The sequence below is a fragment of the Pseudorca crassidens genome, chromosome 17, assembly GCF_039906515.1.
Source record: "Pseudorca crassidens isolate mPseCra1 chromosome 17, mPseCra1.hap1, whole genome shotgun sequence".
Classification (NCBI taxonomy): Eukaryota; Metazoa; Chordata; class Mammalia; order Artiodactyla; family Delphinidae; genus Pseudorca; species Pseudorca crassidens.
The window spans coordinates 71,022,151-71,039,469 of record NC_090312.1 but is presented as its reverse complement, the minus strand read 5'-3'; the positions used below and the strand labels follow the sequence as shown (position 1 = coordinate 71,039,469).

The window sequence follows — 17,319 nt, the reverse complement described above, 5'->3', positions numbered from 1 at the left end:
CTATCGCCGACATAAAAATAAATGTTTTTGCCTCAAATGGCTCAAGGGAATTTTTCTAAGTATTATGTAATAGGTAGTCCCGGACAGAAGTTGCATGGCCTAAAGTCAACAGTCATTATAATCAGGTCTTCCTGATCATTCTCCCTGTCACCCAACAACCCCCTGCCACCTTCTTAAACAGCTGTGAAGGGAAGTGTTTAATGGCCCAGAGAAAAGAATGATACAGAAGGAGGGGTAGGTGGTGTGTTAGTGACATATTCAGACAGTTAGTTAAGTTGGGTTGAATTGCCAGTGGCAAAGGATAGAAAAACTTCAAACCACACCCAATATAATGGCAATATGGGCGAGAAAATGTAGTTCATCTTAGGGAGGGAGAAAGAGATTTAATACATCTGGAGGAAAATAATTAGAAGCCCAGATAATCAGTTGCAGAGCACTGCCGGGAAGCGTAATGTTGAAAGAGGCCAGGGGTGATTACAAATGAGCCTCGGTCTTAGGAGGCAACCAGAAAGGCCGAGTAACTTGAAGCTGACAACGCTGGGTGCTGCCTCATGACGCACGAGGTCCCCGGTGTCTCTTGGAACCAGTGTGATGGGTGAGGCAACATCTGGAATACTGAATACATTTTTTACACCCCATTAACACAAAGACACCGAAAACCTGGAGGGAGTTCTAAAGCCCATAACAAGGCCTATTAAGAGACTTCAAGGAATAGTTTATAAGGGGAGGATGAAGAGAAAGGGCAATAGCCATGGCAATGGGTAGAAAACAGTCCTAAATAATCTAACGGGTAAAACAATGAGGGAAGGGCAGGAATGACTTGTTATGGCTTCCCTGAGAGGAAAAAAAAAAACAGAGAGAGAACAGAACTAAAAGTAGCAGGAAAAGAAAAAATCTAAAAACTAATTAAGCACGAAAATGTCAGCCAGTTGGGGGAGAAATTTGTTACCAAAAAGTAAATCAGGTTGGGGAAGAAAACTGTGTAACCCTTCAAGCAATGTTTTCAGATGCACAAGTGCAGAACTCTAGAACAGGATTTCCTTGCATTGCAGGAGGGTAAACTATTTAAAATCAGAGCACAGATCGTTGAAAGGCTGATGATCATAGCCATGGTCATCATAATACTGGCAGTGGCAGCATTTAATAAGCCCTCGTTATGTGCCAGGTACTGTTTTCAGTGCTTTACATATGTATTCATTCTTTTTAGTCCTCACAACAATCATATCACTATTACTGTTATCATCTTCATGTTTTTCCAGAAGGGGAATTGGAGGTAGACGGAGGTTAAGTAACTTGCCTCCGGCAGGATAGCTAACAAATAACAGAGCCGGGATTTGAACCCAGGCAAGCTGGCTCCAGGTTTTATGTTGCAAACCACTATGATCTTTTACAAAAAGAGAGAAAAGTGGGGGGAAAAAACCCTGGGGAGAGGAGCAGGCCAGGGGAAAGAGCTGGGCTTGAGGTTATTAAGTGAAAGGCTTCTGGAAACAGTCCCGTTCTGAAGTCATGCTGGTGGGGTGTGGCTTTGGTCCGCCGCCTGTGACTCTTAAATCACGTTGCCTTTTGTCGGAAAGGAAAATCATCTTGTGGTTCGATGTGAAAAGGTGGTTAGTCTCTGAAGACGAGAACCCCTCATTAGAAGAATTTCTACTGCTCAGAGCCAGCTCAGAGGGAAACCCTGAGTCATAGCTGACATGAGACCCTCTGACATTTTGTCCCACACCCGTCCATCTGCTCAGGGACCCTGGCAGAATCCTCAAGCAGTGGGTGTTTGGCTAATTGACCACCTGATTGATTTACTCATTTGCAGATTCAACATATAAATATTCATTCAACAAATAAACATTGCTGTGTTTCTCAGACTTGAGTCAGCCCTTCAAAGAAAGTAAATCCAATGGGAAGTGTCAACTTTTCTAACTCTGAAGCTCTCCTCTATGAAAATATTTAGACCAAATCACCTTTTTTTAAAAAAAATCATAGCTCAATTGAAAACACAACATTTAACAAGTCCAGAACAGGTACCATCCCCGGAAGACATGGGGCTCCATGAAGCCCAGTTCAAGAAACAAAAATTCATGCAGCCCCTAGACTACATGCAAAGATGAGGGAAGGGAGGTCCACAGATGAGGTCGAGGCAGTGTTTGCCCTCAAAACCCTTACAGTTTAAGGGAGATTAGGTTTCTACGTGAACATAACTGTACCACCAGGAAGAGAGGGAAGACAGCTTCAGAGCCACAGAAGTAAAGTGCTGTGGGATCGGGGCGAAGACTGGAATTGAAATGGCTTCTGCTCTGGGCTGATTCATACAGAGGGTGGCAGAGAATAGCACAGGCAAAGCTGGAGAGGTGGAAACCAGAACAAGTAAAGGCAGCACGTTGACTGGAGAGAGGGACGATTCACAGAGACGTGCAAGATGGGGTCGGAGGCAAGGAAGGGCTTGGATGGCAAGGTGTCAAACTCAATGTGATTCTGCAGGCGAGGGGGGGCCATCCAAGATCATGAGAAGGTGATGTGACCCGAGCTGGTCTTCAGGAAGCTGGCAGTGAGAACGGAAAGACCCTGGAGCCTGCATAGGAAAGCCGGTCAGGAGACAGTGGGCCTCCATGAGGGGTGTCAAGTAATCAGGAAACAGGGACAGATCCCAGGGCTCCGACCCCACTGTTGCACGGCGGCCTTTCTTGGGTGTGACCATGCCAAAGTTACAGATGTGAAGGCCCTCCAGTGGCCTTTGCAACGAGCAGTGGAGCTTGTGTAGCACACACACCTCTAGTTTACTATAATTCTATGAGAGTTAGTCGTCTAGGCTGTGACCCCATGTTGCTAGAATTTTTGATTATCAGTAATAAACACATTTGCAAAATACATATAATGCAAACACCGATGACATAAAATACATGTGACATAAAAACCCTGACCGCGTCCCATGATAAACGGAGTTTACTACGATTCCTTGGCTGGGAAAATGTGTACTGTCCTGACAGGCAAAAACAAAGACAAGATTTTCAATAGCGTTTTTGAAATTCGCAGCTCTCCAACAGTTAGAAAACTTATTTTATCACAAAGACAACTTTCAGTATTCCAAATTTCATACTGGCTACTTCTCTGATTGTTATATCAACTTAACAAAAAGGTACATTCTGCTTTTATCACTTGCACTCAGAGTATCATGATCATGGTGGTGATTTTTATAATCCGTGTACTTGGGCACTACTTTTATTTATTCAAAAGGAAAATGTGTATGTGTCACTTTGCTAAAGGATCAGAGTATTACATGAATGTTATTCTGGCCTCCACGGTTACCAGGTTAACTTTTGTCTCACTGCCTTTTTTTTCAAGTCATAATTTCACGTTGATGCATTTAGTTACGCTTAATCATTTCACGTGAGAAAATAATCCTTTTTTCCCATTGCAGCCTTTTTTGGAAAATACCTCAATGAATATAATGGCAGCTACATCCCTCCCGGGTGGCGAGAATGGCTTGGATTAATCAAGAATTCTCGTTTCTATAATTACACTGTTTGTCGCAATGGCATCAAAGAAAAGCATGGATTTGATTATGCAAAGGTAATTTTCGGGCACTTTTACACTGCATCAATTTACTTTGTGCATAATGGGGGAAAGCCATTTTCAGTGTGTTAGCCCATACACTCGATTGGCTTTCTACATTCTCACAGTATTAGAATGAGAAATTTTAAGGTAATTTTAAACTCCAGGCAAGAAAAAGGCTCTCAAGGAGCACTGACTTTGAATAGCGATTCTTTTCCCCATTAGGATGAAAGGCAATCAGCCTTTGATGAAAGTATTATCAGAAAAATCATAGATGCCTCCACTCTGTCTTGGGATAATTTTGGGGTTTTTCCTCCTCTAGAGGACTTATCCACATAATCATATGTTCATCTCATGCTGTTTTGCTTTTCACTGGGGTGAAAGTATATTCTGTCTGTGGCTTCCAATGTAGATGTAAGAATAACAGCAGACAAGTGCACTAATCAAAAGTTGAGAAACCACATTCTTTGCTTTTACTCCTGTCTGATCGCACTTTGATATTGACAAGCACACCTGCCCCATGGCAGCTAGAGTCCACAAAAGTCTGTTAAGGCTGTCAGTCCTAGGATTTCCAAATCAGTTCATAGAAACTGGAAGGGACATGCCCCACGATTCAATCCTAGGATTTCCAAATCAGGTCATAGAAAATGAAATGGACATGTCCCATGGTTCTCTAACAAATGGATCCCAGATTAGAGTTTGTAAAAGTCACACAGGTTTTGTGGTTGCCAACTTAAAACTATTTCCAGATCGCAAGAGTGGAGGGGAAAGCATCTTTGAATTTAGCCTGCTAATTAGCCTAAAATGCCTTCTGCCCTCCTAGCCATATCCATCTCTTCCTCATTTATCTAAAAGAAGCCGAGAATCTGCTCTATCTAGCACAGGTCACTACGAAACAGCTATTGGTAGAAGTCAGAGAGACGAGACTTGATCGAACTTTGGCACATTGCTGTCTTTCCACTTGGCCTGATTTGAGCACAGGGGACTTGGGGTGAGGGTGTATGTCTCACTCTTTCATACCCTTCAGAAAACAACGCATGCAAATGAATGCGTATTAGCAATTCACAAACATTGCTAATAGGTTTCCAAACTCATCAAAGTTGAGAGCTGGCAGGGACCTTGGAGGCAGATTTGAGCACTGTCCTACCAAGTGCAGTCATTGTCACTGCTCATTTTTTATCTTGTGGGGATGCTTGTCATGCTTCTGTTCAAGCTATTAACCCTTCTTTCCCTGTTGTCCTAAGGAGAGCAAAGTAATCAAGATTCCTTCCAAAGACCAAATCAGCGTAACTTGCCCATTATCACAGCTGATTAAGTGTCAAAGACAACTGTGTCAAAAAGAATATGTATCTTTTTTTAGGGAGGAAAGGAATGAAACAGACACTCCCATGGACGAAGGTGTTAGCCTGTGGACTTGTCCTAACAATGACACAGATTTGGTCCCTTGGGCACTGCTTTTGCAGCTGTTCTGGTCCTTGAATCTGCATGTGATTAGTCATGCCTAGAAGCCTCTGACGGTGCACATTGCCTAGGCACTTTCTGAATAAACTTTATACCTGAGTTCCAGGCCAGTGATACACACTTAGAGGAAGCAGGTGTTTTAAGTTTTCATTTTTTCTTTTTTATTCCATTTCTTCCCCCTCTTCCCCTTATTGCTTTTGCATCAGCCCCTGGGACTGCCGGTTTAAGTTATTTTATTAACAAGTCAGGCTCTAATCCCAACAGCTGGGTAATTTTAGTTGTGCAATTAACAGTATAATCTGCTGGAGATCAACTGCTCCCCATACTGAGTGTTTCAAATAAATTAATTGATAAAATGTTGCCACTTTTCCCTGGGCACCCAGATTTTGGCCACGACTTTCATTAGCATTTATTATGTAATTCTCACAGGTGAATTTTTAGTTTAAGGAAAAGATCTTTTCTTTTGTTTGTGCATTTATGCGTGTGTGTGTATGCCTGTGTGTGTCTGTGTGTGTGTGTGTTCTGCAACTGTGAATTTGTAGTGGGCGTGGGTGTTTCCTGCCCTTGAAGTAATTAAATTTTTTTTGTCAAAGAATTACATCAGCGAAACCTGAGAATGAAATATGTATCCGGTGTTTCATGTGCTGGAGCATTTGTATTGCCAGATCTGATCATTATCTTGGGCAAACGGGGACTTGACCCTTTTTTTTTTTTTGCCTAATTCCTAAATTGCACATTATTTTTTAAAAAAGGTTTGTGCACGTTACCCCTTTAGCAAACCCAGAAGGTAACTGCCAGCTGATGTTCTCTGTCTCCGGAAGATGTGTTGCCCCTTTGGGAAGTAGTTTCCCTTCCTGCTTAAGGTCTTACCTCCTCGTTCAGTGAGTTGCTTCTGAGGGAAAGCAGTATTCAAATGTGATCTGATGAATGTCACCTTTTGTAATTTTTGTTTTGTGTCAAATATATGTTTCAGGACTACTTCACAGACTTAATCACTAACGAGAGCATTAATTACTTCAAAATGTCTAAGAGAATGTATCCCCATAGGCCCATTATGATGGTCATCAGCCACGCGGCGCCCCACGGCCCCGAGGACTCAGCCCCACAGTTTTCAAAACTGTACCCCAATGCTTCCCAACACATGTGAGTAACAACCTCAGCTCCGGGACCTGCCGAACGCAGGCCCCGCCTTTGCTCCCCATCTCGCTCCTCCCCTGCACCCCGTTTCCTTCCACGCGGCACCTCCACGAGACGGGAACGCCGGCTTCTGCCTCGAGACCGCGGAACAGGAAGACCCTGAACTCAAGGGCTTGTCGAGGTGCTTTGATTAGGAATCACATCCACATTTGTAAGCGGCTAAACGAAAAGAGAGAGAAGCATGCGGGGTGAATGGGGGGCGATTTTGATCAAGGGTTTCCTTCAGTTGTCTTAAATAATATTCATAGACGTGATCTGATAATAATAATGATCAAGCAGTGTGTTTCTCATAGCAGCTGGGTGGCAACCCCTGGTCTGGTTATAAAAACCCGGGTGGATTCCCTGGGCATGGACTGTTGCAGCTTTGCCGCAGATGTGCAATTAGCATTGCTACAGAGACAGCTGGAGTGGGCTTGCCCGAGAGGCCTTCTCAGGTCAGGCTTTCAAATAACCTGATGTTTCTTTTTAAGAGGAGGGGGTGGGGAGGCACAGCGTAGAGGGCTGATGGCATACAGGGACAGGACAGAGAGCAGAGAGCTGTAATGTGCCTATCATTCTCACTAGCCAAAGTCGATGCTTAGGCAGCAGAGGACGTGATTTTGATTTTCACTCTGTCCGCACACTTTCTTCTTATCCATTGCAATAATGCACAGTCTACGCAGAGCAGCTGGCTCTGTGTCTGCTGAAAGTTTGACCACCAGAGAGGTAGGGAACAGGGTACTGGTGTGTTTCCTTCGTCACTAAACCTCCGGAATACATTCTTCATCTGTTTGTGCTTAAATATCATCCCTTTTCATCCACGCTGATTTTCTATCTGTGATCCCAGACAGAAAAAAAAAACAAAACAAAAAGATTAAATGTACTTCCTTACGAAAAGAGGTAAGTAACTACGGAAGGCATTCTAGTTGCTGGTCAAGACATATCCCTGGAAAACTTTTTCTTTTTATTCTTATTTTTTATCTTATTATAACTAATAAACTGCTGGCTCCTGGTCAGTGGTACTTAGATCCTCTCTATCGTATCAAGTGACTTAGAAAGAAAGAAAGACAAGAACTGACAATACGTACGAAGCCAGGGTGGGTGTCCTACTGAGCATGCCCAGGAACTTGGAGGGTGAAAGTGTTTCGATGCATAAAATATTGTCGACAAAGAAGGTTGCCCCAGCATCTGGGGAATACGGTCTGGATGAGCCATTGTGCTTTGGAATCAACCCTGTGGATGGATATACAAGCCTCTGAAAACCTACCCTACATATAGCTATGCAACTGAATTCATGAATGAAGCCCATGAGTGGTGAGTGGCTCTCCATTACCAATCACTTGCAAATTTAGTAACCAGCTGGTTCAGCGAGAGAAAAAGGTTTTTGCAGGCTTCTTCCATGCCCTGGGACCCACCTTTCTCTTTTCTTTTGAGTCAGAAATCGCTCCCTTTGTTGCGTTAACAGAATCTCAGCCTAAGGTGATTTTCCACAACTGTAAACTTCACTGATGTTTTCCCAAGTTGGAGGACAAGAGGTTGACAAAATGTGTTTTACGGCTCCTTAGAAGTCAGCCTGCCTTTGCAGCTTCAGGGCAAGGTCCTGAGCCTACAGGAAAATCAGCCACAGGCCAAGAGGTTCTGACAGCTCAGCGGCATGCACAGACAGCAGTGCAGGACCAGAGGAATCTGCGAAGTTCTCGGGGCCTCAACAATAGCTTTTTAAAAAAAAAAAAAAAAGCATCTCTGATTGCAGCAATTTAAATTTCTAATAGTTCCACAAATATTTATGGAGCGCCACCTGTGACATTGTACAACACAGCAGGGATATAGGCACAAGGAAGACACAATTGCTAACCCTGGAGACCCAATGAACTAGGACAGAGGTTGGCACAGAGGGGCCAAATCCAGCTTGCCACCAGTTTTTATAAATAAAGTTTTATTGAAACACAGCCATGCTCATACAGTTAGGTATTGTCTATGGCTGCTTTTGCAACACGACAGTGGATTGCGTATTTGCCGCAGATACCGTATGGCCTACAGTGCGTAAACTATTTACTGTATGATTCTTTACAGATAAGTTTGTCCTGGTCCCCTGCTCTAGGGGGTAGTGTCCAAATAGTCTTATCAGCAGCAGGCCCAGCAGTAAGTACTAGAGCAGGGATCCCAGGGGCTGTGGAAGTTTGGAGGAGGAAGCATGCACATCTTTTAGAGGAACAAGGGAAACTTCAGGGCCCAGAAGGCATTCAAAGTGGGCCGCAAAGGATGGGCGAAATTTCTGCAGCTGATATGCAGAGATTGGGTAGATGATTTCAGGAAGAGAATGTGGCGTAGAAAAGTGGTCACCATGTAAATGAGGCCATCTAAGATGTGACCTAGGAAAGCAATAAGGGATAAAGCTAGAAAGAGAAATTCACAGAATATTGAGAATTTGTGTAATTTGTATGTAAGCATAAGCAGAGAGTCCCTGGAGGCCATTTAGTAAAGGTAGAATGACATCATATGTGAGTTGATCATTTTCTCATGCAAAGTTGCCATTATTCCTCTTTAATGCAAATGAACCACCTGTGTGCCTTAGTAGTGATGCTACTAAGGGAAGTCTGCACATGGCAGAGTGGAAAGTTCTCAGGCCTTGGAGCTGACAAGCGTGGGTTCCTATCTCAGCTGTCCTCGCTGAGCCTGTGGGCCGTTTCTTTAAGCTCTCAGAACCTGCATTGTCTCATCTGTAAAATGGGAGTAATCACTAGCACCTTGACGTGGTGTCATGAGTGACAATTAAAAGGGGCCCCACCTTGGGCCTGGGACACAGAAGCCACTTCATAGATGCTAATTCTCATTGATCCTTTCTGTTAAGACAAACCATAAAAAATTGTTCTTTCCGGATTGGATCTTTCTTGACCTACAAAAAGTGCTGCTTCGTTTGGTTCAGCTTAACGTTCGGGGAAAGCAGCTAGAGAAAGGACGAGTTGATACTTGTCCGTGGTGCCTTGACAAGTCTGTTGACTAGCTAAGACCCGCATTGATGAGGCTGTCACACCTGGCTATTCTAAAAACACAGACAGAAGCAGCAGCCCGGGCTGTGTTATCTTTGCCAGGTGCAAAATGTGCTATAGGCAAGTGCTAGTTTGGAGAACACTCCTGGCCACAGAAGATGAAAATTCACACCGTGGGATGAGCGATTCAGCTTCTGTTTGCTGCTGAGCTTGGGGCTTTGTGTACCTAGAATGGGGAGATCCGCTGTGTCTCCTGCAGCCCTTAGAAGCCTTGAATTCGGGCATCTTTGTTGTAAAAGTCTCCCCGCTGCCGCTGGAGGAAAGGGCTGGAGAGAGTCCGTGTGCGTCTCTTGTCACTGTGAGTGACTGCCCAGGTTCACAGTTCAGTCCGCACACAAAAGGAGTGAGACAAATTGAAGGCAAGCTTTCCATTGTGGCGCTCCGAGCTCCTGAATGGCTGGTTTCCTTAGCGAGAACAACAGCAAGGCATTCAAGCAAAGGGATGCAAGAAGTTAAGTGCTTTGCAGAGATATTCGGCAGGCCCTAGGAAAGCAGAACGAGAAGCTGCAGGCTCTCCCCTTTCGGCGGGGGGATTCAAGCCATGTGAGCGCTCTCCTTGAGGTCACCTTCCTTGGTGGTCAAGCATTTTCCAGATGCCTTTCATCCGCCTTGGGTTAGAGCTATCTGACCCCCTCAGCCTGCAGCGAATGTATCAGGTTTCCATGGTGTTCGCCGTTCCAACAAAGGAAGGAAGCCAGTCCAATATTGCGGCTAGAGGTTATGCCAGCCGGCTAAGAATGAGAACAGATTACAGACGGACGGAAGACACTGTTTGATCAGACAGTGGCTCAGCCACTCCTGGCCTCTGAGAGTTCTGAGGGAGCCTCCGTCATGATAATCACCTATAATCACCGTTACCATAGAGCCCTTCACTATGGCTGCGACCCTACTGCACTTCCCAGTAAATTCTCTCCCCCTTATCCTCACAGTAATGCTCTAGCCTCATCCTCACTTGGCATCACTTTTCTCTCCTGGCCTCAGTGATGTGATAATATACACCTGTGGACAAAAGCCTTTATGAGAAAGGAGATTCCATTTATCTTCCCGATGATTCTATGAAGGGCTCAGACTTCCTGAATACTTTCCTACCAACTAAGCATCTATGAACTTAAAACTTTTTTTTGTTCCAATTCAACAGTTGTTTCTTTCTGTCCCTGGAAATGTGTATGACTGTACACACACACACACACACACACACACACGCACACGCACACACACACACACAGAGGTTCACGTGAAATCTAAAATTTCAGTACCACTAAGTTGCAGGAATTGTTCTGACAGTGGAGTTTGGGATGGACACGGCACGTCAAAGGGAAAACTACGTCTGTGTAGCCTCAGAACAGTTTTCAAAACACCTTTGTTATCTAAAGTTGGAAAGAAATGTCTTGCCTTAAAAAGAATGTGCACGTTCTCCCTCATTTCTTCCACAAATACATAAAAGGATATGTTTTCGAAGATGAGAGAGTTTTAAATCCCCCATAAACATTTGTGATTGGGGCAGAATTCATTGCTCCCTTTCCTCTATTCCCACTCTTTTCTTCTCTCTATGTTTACTACATATCCCATTGCACTGGCTGTTTACCCAGATCCCCGAAGTGCAATCGCACAAGTCCAGGGGGCCGTTTTCACACTCAGTATCACGTGAATGGTGCCCTGCTGCTAGGCAAGGTCGCTCTTTCCCAAAGGCAGGACCCAGTGGTCCATCTCTACCTCTCGTTGTCTGGTGAGCACAGCTCCTGTTGCTCTAGTTGTACAATACGTTTTTGTTTAGCAAATGAGTAAACATATTAACCCCACCAACTAGCTGACATTAAGACACTATTTTAACTAGTATGAAAATAGTTGAACAATCAGTTTTATAAATTAAATGAGTACCTAGAGATAGTGTAATTTCGTAAATTTTTAGATTAAAAAAATGAATACCCAAAGTTTATTTTTTTAAAAAAAAAGACCCAAATAGCTTTGCCCAGGTCACATAAGTAGATAGGGACAAAACTGGAGCCCAAACTCGACTCTCTTGGACCCTAGATCTTTCCACTACACCGGGCTTGTTCAGTACCCATCACAGTCACAATTGATAGGAGAAGAGTTCCCTACGTATGTCTTTGCACAATTAGAATTGGAGTTTGCAGCATCATTGGAAGACTCTTTAAATTAGTTTTATGATATGCCTTTTTATTTTAAAGTTTTATGATTTATCTATAATCAAGATCATTTGGTATTATCCTGCATGTGTTCAAATATTGCCTACCTAAAGACATTTGAACTCAAATGGGGAAGATCTCCAAGAAGTCAATTAAATTAAATACGTTTAATTTTAGTGAAAGCTGAGATGGTGTGGCCTGGGAGATTAAGTCTAGAATTTCCAGTATAATGCTTTGAGTGTGTGCGTCTTAAATCTACAACTAACTTATTCTGGGAATCGAGACCTATTTCTCAGTGAGTGATTATCTTGCTACCAATAAGGGTATTAAGAGTTAGGATTTTTGTTGTCGTATGAGACTAAATAGCAAATGAAGAAAACATGTTCAAATACAAAACGCTCAAAATATATTTATTTTCTGTGGGGTGACAGCAAAGACCATCAGTGGCACAAATGAACTGCTGAGTTCTTTGCATTTTGCCGCGAATGGGTTTAATATATGACACATGCATTTCTTGAAACTATTTCTGTGCTAGTAAGAATTATTCTCCCTAAACAACCACCCATCAAATAGAAAGGGGACATGATTGATTTTCAGAATTCTTATCCCTGTTATGTCAATAAGCAATACGAGCAAGAAAACCAAAGCCCGGGGAGAATTGGCATTGATGGCAAAGGTTGAACGTACAAGGCCAGTAGTCTGAGCGATCTGCGAGCTCGTACACTGAGCAGTAACTCCAGACAAACAATGACTAGAGGAAAGCAATGTGCAGGGAAGCCTTGCTGGGCAAAGCTCACGTTTTTAAGTATTGGAATAATCTGTTGAGGGTTACAGGTACCTTCCTGAAAGTTAGGAGGTCTGGAGAGCATAGTTCTGGGCCAAACATGTATCTGAACAAACTACAGACCAGGCACATGTGACTGTAATTCTGACAGATTTTCGTTTTTTGAGGGTTCTTTAAAAGAAAGCAACAGAAACTCAAAAAACGACAAGTTGGTCCTTTGTCCTCTCCATTTTCAAGCAAACAGCCAGTGTTATCTACCTTCTTGAGGATGCCTCCAGTGTGCCCTGGAGGGTCAGACTTGATTCTGTATTTGCAACAAACATAGACACATAGCAGCTGGTGGGAGGCGTCTGAATGGGAAACAGAAGCAGCTAATATTTTATTTTATTTATTTTTTATTTTATTTATTTTTTCTTTATTTATTTTTGGCTGCGTTGAGTCTTCATTGCTGCCCGTGGGCTTTCTCTAGTTGCGGCGAGCGGGGCCTACTCTTTGTTGCGGTGCGCGGGTTACTCATCGTGGTGGCTTCTCTTGTTGTGGAGCACGGGCTCTAGGCGTGTGGGCTTCAGTAGTTGTAGCACACGGGCTCAGTAGTTGTAGCTCGCGGGCGCTAGAGCACAGGCTCAGTAGTCGTGGTGCACGGGCTTAGTTGCTCCGTGGCACGTGGGATCTTCTCGGACCAGCACTCGAACCCGTGTCCCCTGCATTGGCAGGCGGATTCTTAACCACTGCGCCACCAGGGAAGCCCGCAGCTAATATTTTAAATTAGGATGAAGGCTAATGATTTCAGGACTTACTTTTTATAGAAAGAAATGTATGGATCCGTGCTTTTTTTTTTTGCGGTACGCAGGCCTCTCACTGTTGTGGCCTCTCCTGTTGCAGAGCGCAGGCTCAGCGGCCATGGCTCACGGGTACAGCCGCTCCGCGGCATGTGGGATCTTCCCGGACCGGGGCACGAACCCATGTCCCCTGCATCGGCAGGCGGACTCTCAACCACTGCGCCACCAGGGAAGCCCTGGATCAGTGCTTTTAATGATGGGGATTTTGAGGTGCTTGTTGGGGACGGCAGTTCAGTGTGACATCATGGAGTGAGCAGGGGTCCCAGCATGTTCTTTCAGGGCCACCTCCATACGCTTTACTATGTCATTTGTAAAGTGGGAGTAAGATGCCCTGCCGTCTCCGGGCTGCTACAGCAAGCAGGTGAGCTGTGACGTGATAAGCTCTCTCCCAGCTACCTGTAAGTGTGGGTGTGATGTGGTCACAGCATTTGTCCTCTGGAGTCACTGACACCTCTTTGAAGCCTCACGAGAACTCTTTGAAATCCTTGCTCCCGTTATAGAGATGAGGAAACAGAGGCCTAGAGAAAAAAGTTGCTCTAGATCACACATTAGTAAATAACAGGACTGGGATGAGAATTCAGGTCTGATTCCAAAACATTCTGGAACAATTGGATATGTGGTTTTCCACTGTTCCCTAAAACAGTTACTTGCTTCTCTGTGGCTCGTGGGCCAGCCAACAGCTCCAGGCTCTGTCTGAATAATTGTAAGTCAATTCTTAGGACGGCAAGCCTTCATTATCCCTGGGGGACAGAAGGCTGCATCTTCCAGGAATTTGGCAAACCCCAGCAGGAGGCAACCACAGGTCTTTGGCAAAAGATCACTTTTCAACAACAGTGTCAGTTCCAGCGACCCCCAACCTTCCACCTGCAGGTCCCTGGACAGCTGCTGTTCTGTGGGAAGCAGTGGCAGCCTGTCTTCCTTTAAAAGGCAAATGCTTATCCCCCCTCCCCCCCTGCTGAGATCCCACCTGGGATCTCATCCCCAGAGCAGGTGTGTGTGTGGGGGGTCATCTCCCACATCCAGAAATTAAGAAAAACGGGATGGGGGAAGGACAGCTTTGACAGCGGACCTGAACTCTCCCTTTTAATATAAGCCAGATTGAACATATGTCATTCTGTAAATCCGGGAGTCCAATTTGAGCCTTGTAATTTGCTGCAACCTTCCCTGTTCCTCAAAGCGAGGTGGATGGAACCCTGCCAAGCACGTGAAGGTAAATGGTGGAGGACATGATTGGCCCACGGTGAGCCTGCCTTTCGGTTCCCTATTGTAATTTTTAATTGTGTTGAGTTTTTGTGGTTTAAAAAAAATCGACTAGATTTATTTTAAAATTAAGGCAAACCAACATCAAAGGCAGTAAGAGGAGAGGGTGAGGTATTATGAAGAAACCCCATGTAATCTTTTATAGCCGTATTGTTTTTCAGGGCACGTATCAGTAAGTGGTGAGGGACCTTTTGTGACCAACTTGCTCTATTTCTCTGACCTCAAACTACCCCCATGGGTGAAAATCTCTTTCCGCCAGGATTTAGATGGCCCCTCTCTCCACCTCCTCTTCTGTCTCTTAATCTAATCCTGTTTGTAAGGCGAAACGCTGTGTGAAGAATAAGAAACATGGGCTTAAGTCCCTTCCTACTGCCCAGGCCCCTGAGATACAAGAGTCAGATTTGGCCCGTGGTGCAATTTTAGATATGAGGAACGCTTTCGGGCCAAAAGTGGGACCATTTGGCTCATGAGGTGTCTACTTGGTAAGGAGACGAAAGTTAATGTTGAAAGTTTCTCCTACAGAGAATGGCAAGTGATATCTGAAAGTTTGTTTTTTAATGCCATGAGATTTTTTTCAACCCATATCCTTTTATAGAACACATTTTTTTATTGGCTCATGTAGGAAACTCAGGTACGTCTTCTGTTCTGGGCACTTTAAAGTGATAGATAGATAGATAGAGATAGATAAATATAGATAGAGGGGATAGAGATAGATGACAGATAGATATAGATAGATAATAGAGAGAGAGAGAGAGAGAGATAAATATAGATAGAGGGGATAGAGATAGATGACAGATAGATATAGATAGATAATAGAGAGAGAGAGAGAGAGAGAGAGATAAATATAGATAGAGCGGATAGAGATAGATGACAGATAGATATAGATAGATAATAGACAGACAGATATAGATAGATAATAGATAGATAGACAGATTCGTTTTTCCTCAAAACAACTTTTTATTAGAGATGCCCTTATCCCCATTTACAGATGAGCAAATCGAGCTGCAGGTGCTTTTCCCACCCTACAAATCTGTCTCCTTAAAGGGGAGTTAACTTACACTTCTGAGTGTAACTTGTACACTTTTAGTGACAGTGTCTCCTGTGCTCTGTGTTATATTGTCATTTGAGCTGTGGCATTTCTGCTGGTTAACCCGCATCCTTACAGATCATCAGGGTAACTTTTTACACCAGGAAGACCAATGGTACCAAAACAGCATTTTCAAATATAAAAGAGAGGTGCTGCAAATCCACTGGCAGAAGAAAATGCATAGTCACAGGTGGCATTTATAGAGCCCTGTGTTCATGGAAACACCCCTGTGTACAATCATACATCTCAGAAACTCCAAGTTCCCCCATGCGAAATTCCCTCCATGACGGAACCACTGGAACACGGTCGAGGCTCCTGGACTCACCAGGCTCACAGCGACTGATTGTTTCTCCAGTTTTATAATAAATGATGCCACAGGGTCACCTTCAGTCGTCATTATCCACCATCTTTCACTGATAGGATCCTCCCCAGAACAGAGACTGGTAATGAAATTTCTCGATCGACATAGACTGTTGCTTATTCTGTGAGACTGGCTCTTTGCACAGTTGTGGTTCATATGAAGAGCAATCTCAGATGCAGGAAACTCCCCTCGTTCTACTTTCTTTTCATTTTTTTAAAGTGAATGGGCTTTGGAACCAAGTCCTCGTTCTATTACCCGCTAATTTTATTAACCTGAGAAAGTTATTTACCTTTGCTAAGCCTTAGTTTTCTCGGCTGTAAAGTAGGAATGATAAACCTATATCCCAGAAGAGCTGAGCTAATTAAATGAATTGATGTGAATAAAACACTTAGCACGATACCTGACACGTGGTAAATACTCACTAAGTTTTTAATATTTATTAAATGTTTAATAAAACATTTATTAAATGTTTAATAAAACATTAAGTATTTATTTAATGTTTAATATTAAACAACGCTTATATGCTTATCAGCTAAGGAAAAGGTTCAAGTACGTTATAGTCTGGCCGAGAGGTCAAATGAAAAACAAACATTTCTCACTGTGAGAATTGTTCTAGCATAGATATGTTCTTTGGGAGTGTGAGGTAGCAGCATCTAATGGTCCAGGGAGCTGGGGAATACTTCAAAGAGAAAGTGACGTGCTTTGTGTGGCCCCAAAGGAAAGTATGGACACCTCTTGGATCTCTGCAATAGATTAAATATAGGCTTGAACCACCTGTCCTAGAACAACAGAACCCACTTCCCTATAGTTAACAAAAAATTATGCCCTGCGCCTATATTGATTTGTCTATAATGAATAGCTCTATTGGTAAGCATGTATATTGCCGTAGACTTGGTTATAATTCCAGAAAATCCAATTAAATTAATGGTATCTTGGGCTTCCCTGGTGGCGCAGTGGTTGAGAGTCCACCTGCCGATGCAGGGGACGCGGGTTTGTGCCCCGGTCCAGGAAGATCCCACATGCCGCGGAGTGCCTAGGCCTGTGAGCCATGGCCGCTGAGCCTGCGCATCCGGAGCCTGTGCTCTGCAACGGGAGAGGCCACAGCAGTGAGAGGCCCGTGTACCACACAAAAAATAATAATAATAATAATAAATTAAAATTAATTAATTAATTAATTAATGGTATCTATATACAAGGTTAGGAATGAGAAAAATTCATAGAGACTAGATATGTAAGTAATCCATAAAATACCCTAGTAAATTCAAGAGAAGAAAATGTATTGCAATTTTGATTCCTCATCATTGCACATAATGTATCAGTGACTATATTTCATGGCCTAATTAGCAATAAAATTTTTCGAGTTAATATCACCATGAGAGCATTCTCTTCTACATTACTGAGTTTTATCTGTAGATTTGTAACATGACCACAATCATGTTGACGTGTTTTTACACATTTTAGTCAAAGGACCCAAAGGAACTTGCACTAATTAGATTTTTAGCTGCCAGTCTTGGTCTTCTAAGTTTGAATCCGTATACTTTCAGAGGGCTTGCGCTGTTTGGGGTGGTGCGGACTTCAGATCTCTATATAAACACAGAGAGATGTATG

At 43.5% G+C, this 17,319-nt stretch overlaps 1 protein-coding gene across 16 annotated transcripts in view; it reads left to right on the top strand.

The window, feature by feature from the left end:
- Nucleotides 1-17,319, top strand: part of SULF1 (sulfatase 1) — a 161,432-nt gene that overhangs the window by 106,470 nt on the left and 37,643 nt on the right. For 14 of the 16 annotated variants that reach the window (XM_067712091.1, XM_067712092.1, XM_067712099.1 and 11 more), the window contains 2 exons: nucleotides 3,413-3,564; nucleotides 5,981-6,150. In XM_067712091.1, coding sequence (XP_067568192.1) covers nucleotides 3,413-3,564; nucleotides 5,981-6,150 — 322 coding nt within the window. The remainder of the gene's footprint in view (nucleotides 1-3,412; nucleotides 3,565-5,980; nucleotides 6,151-17,319) is intronic. The other 2 variants (XM_067712102.1, XM_067712105.1) reach the window with 1 other exon arrangement.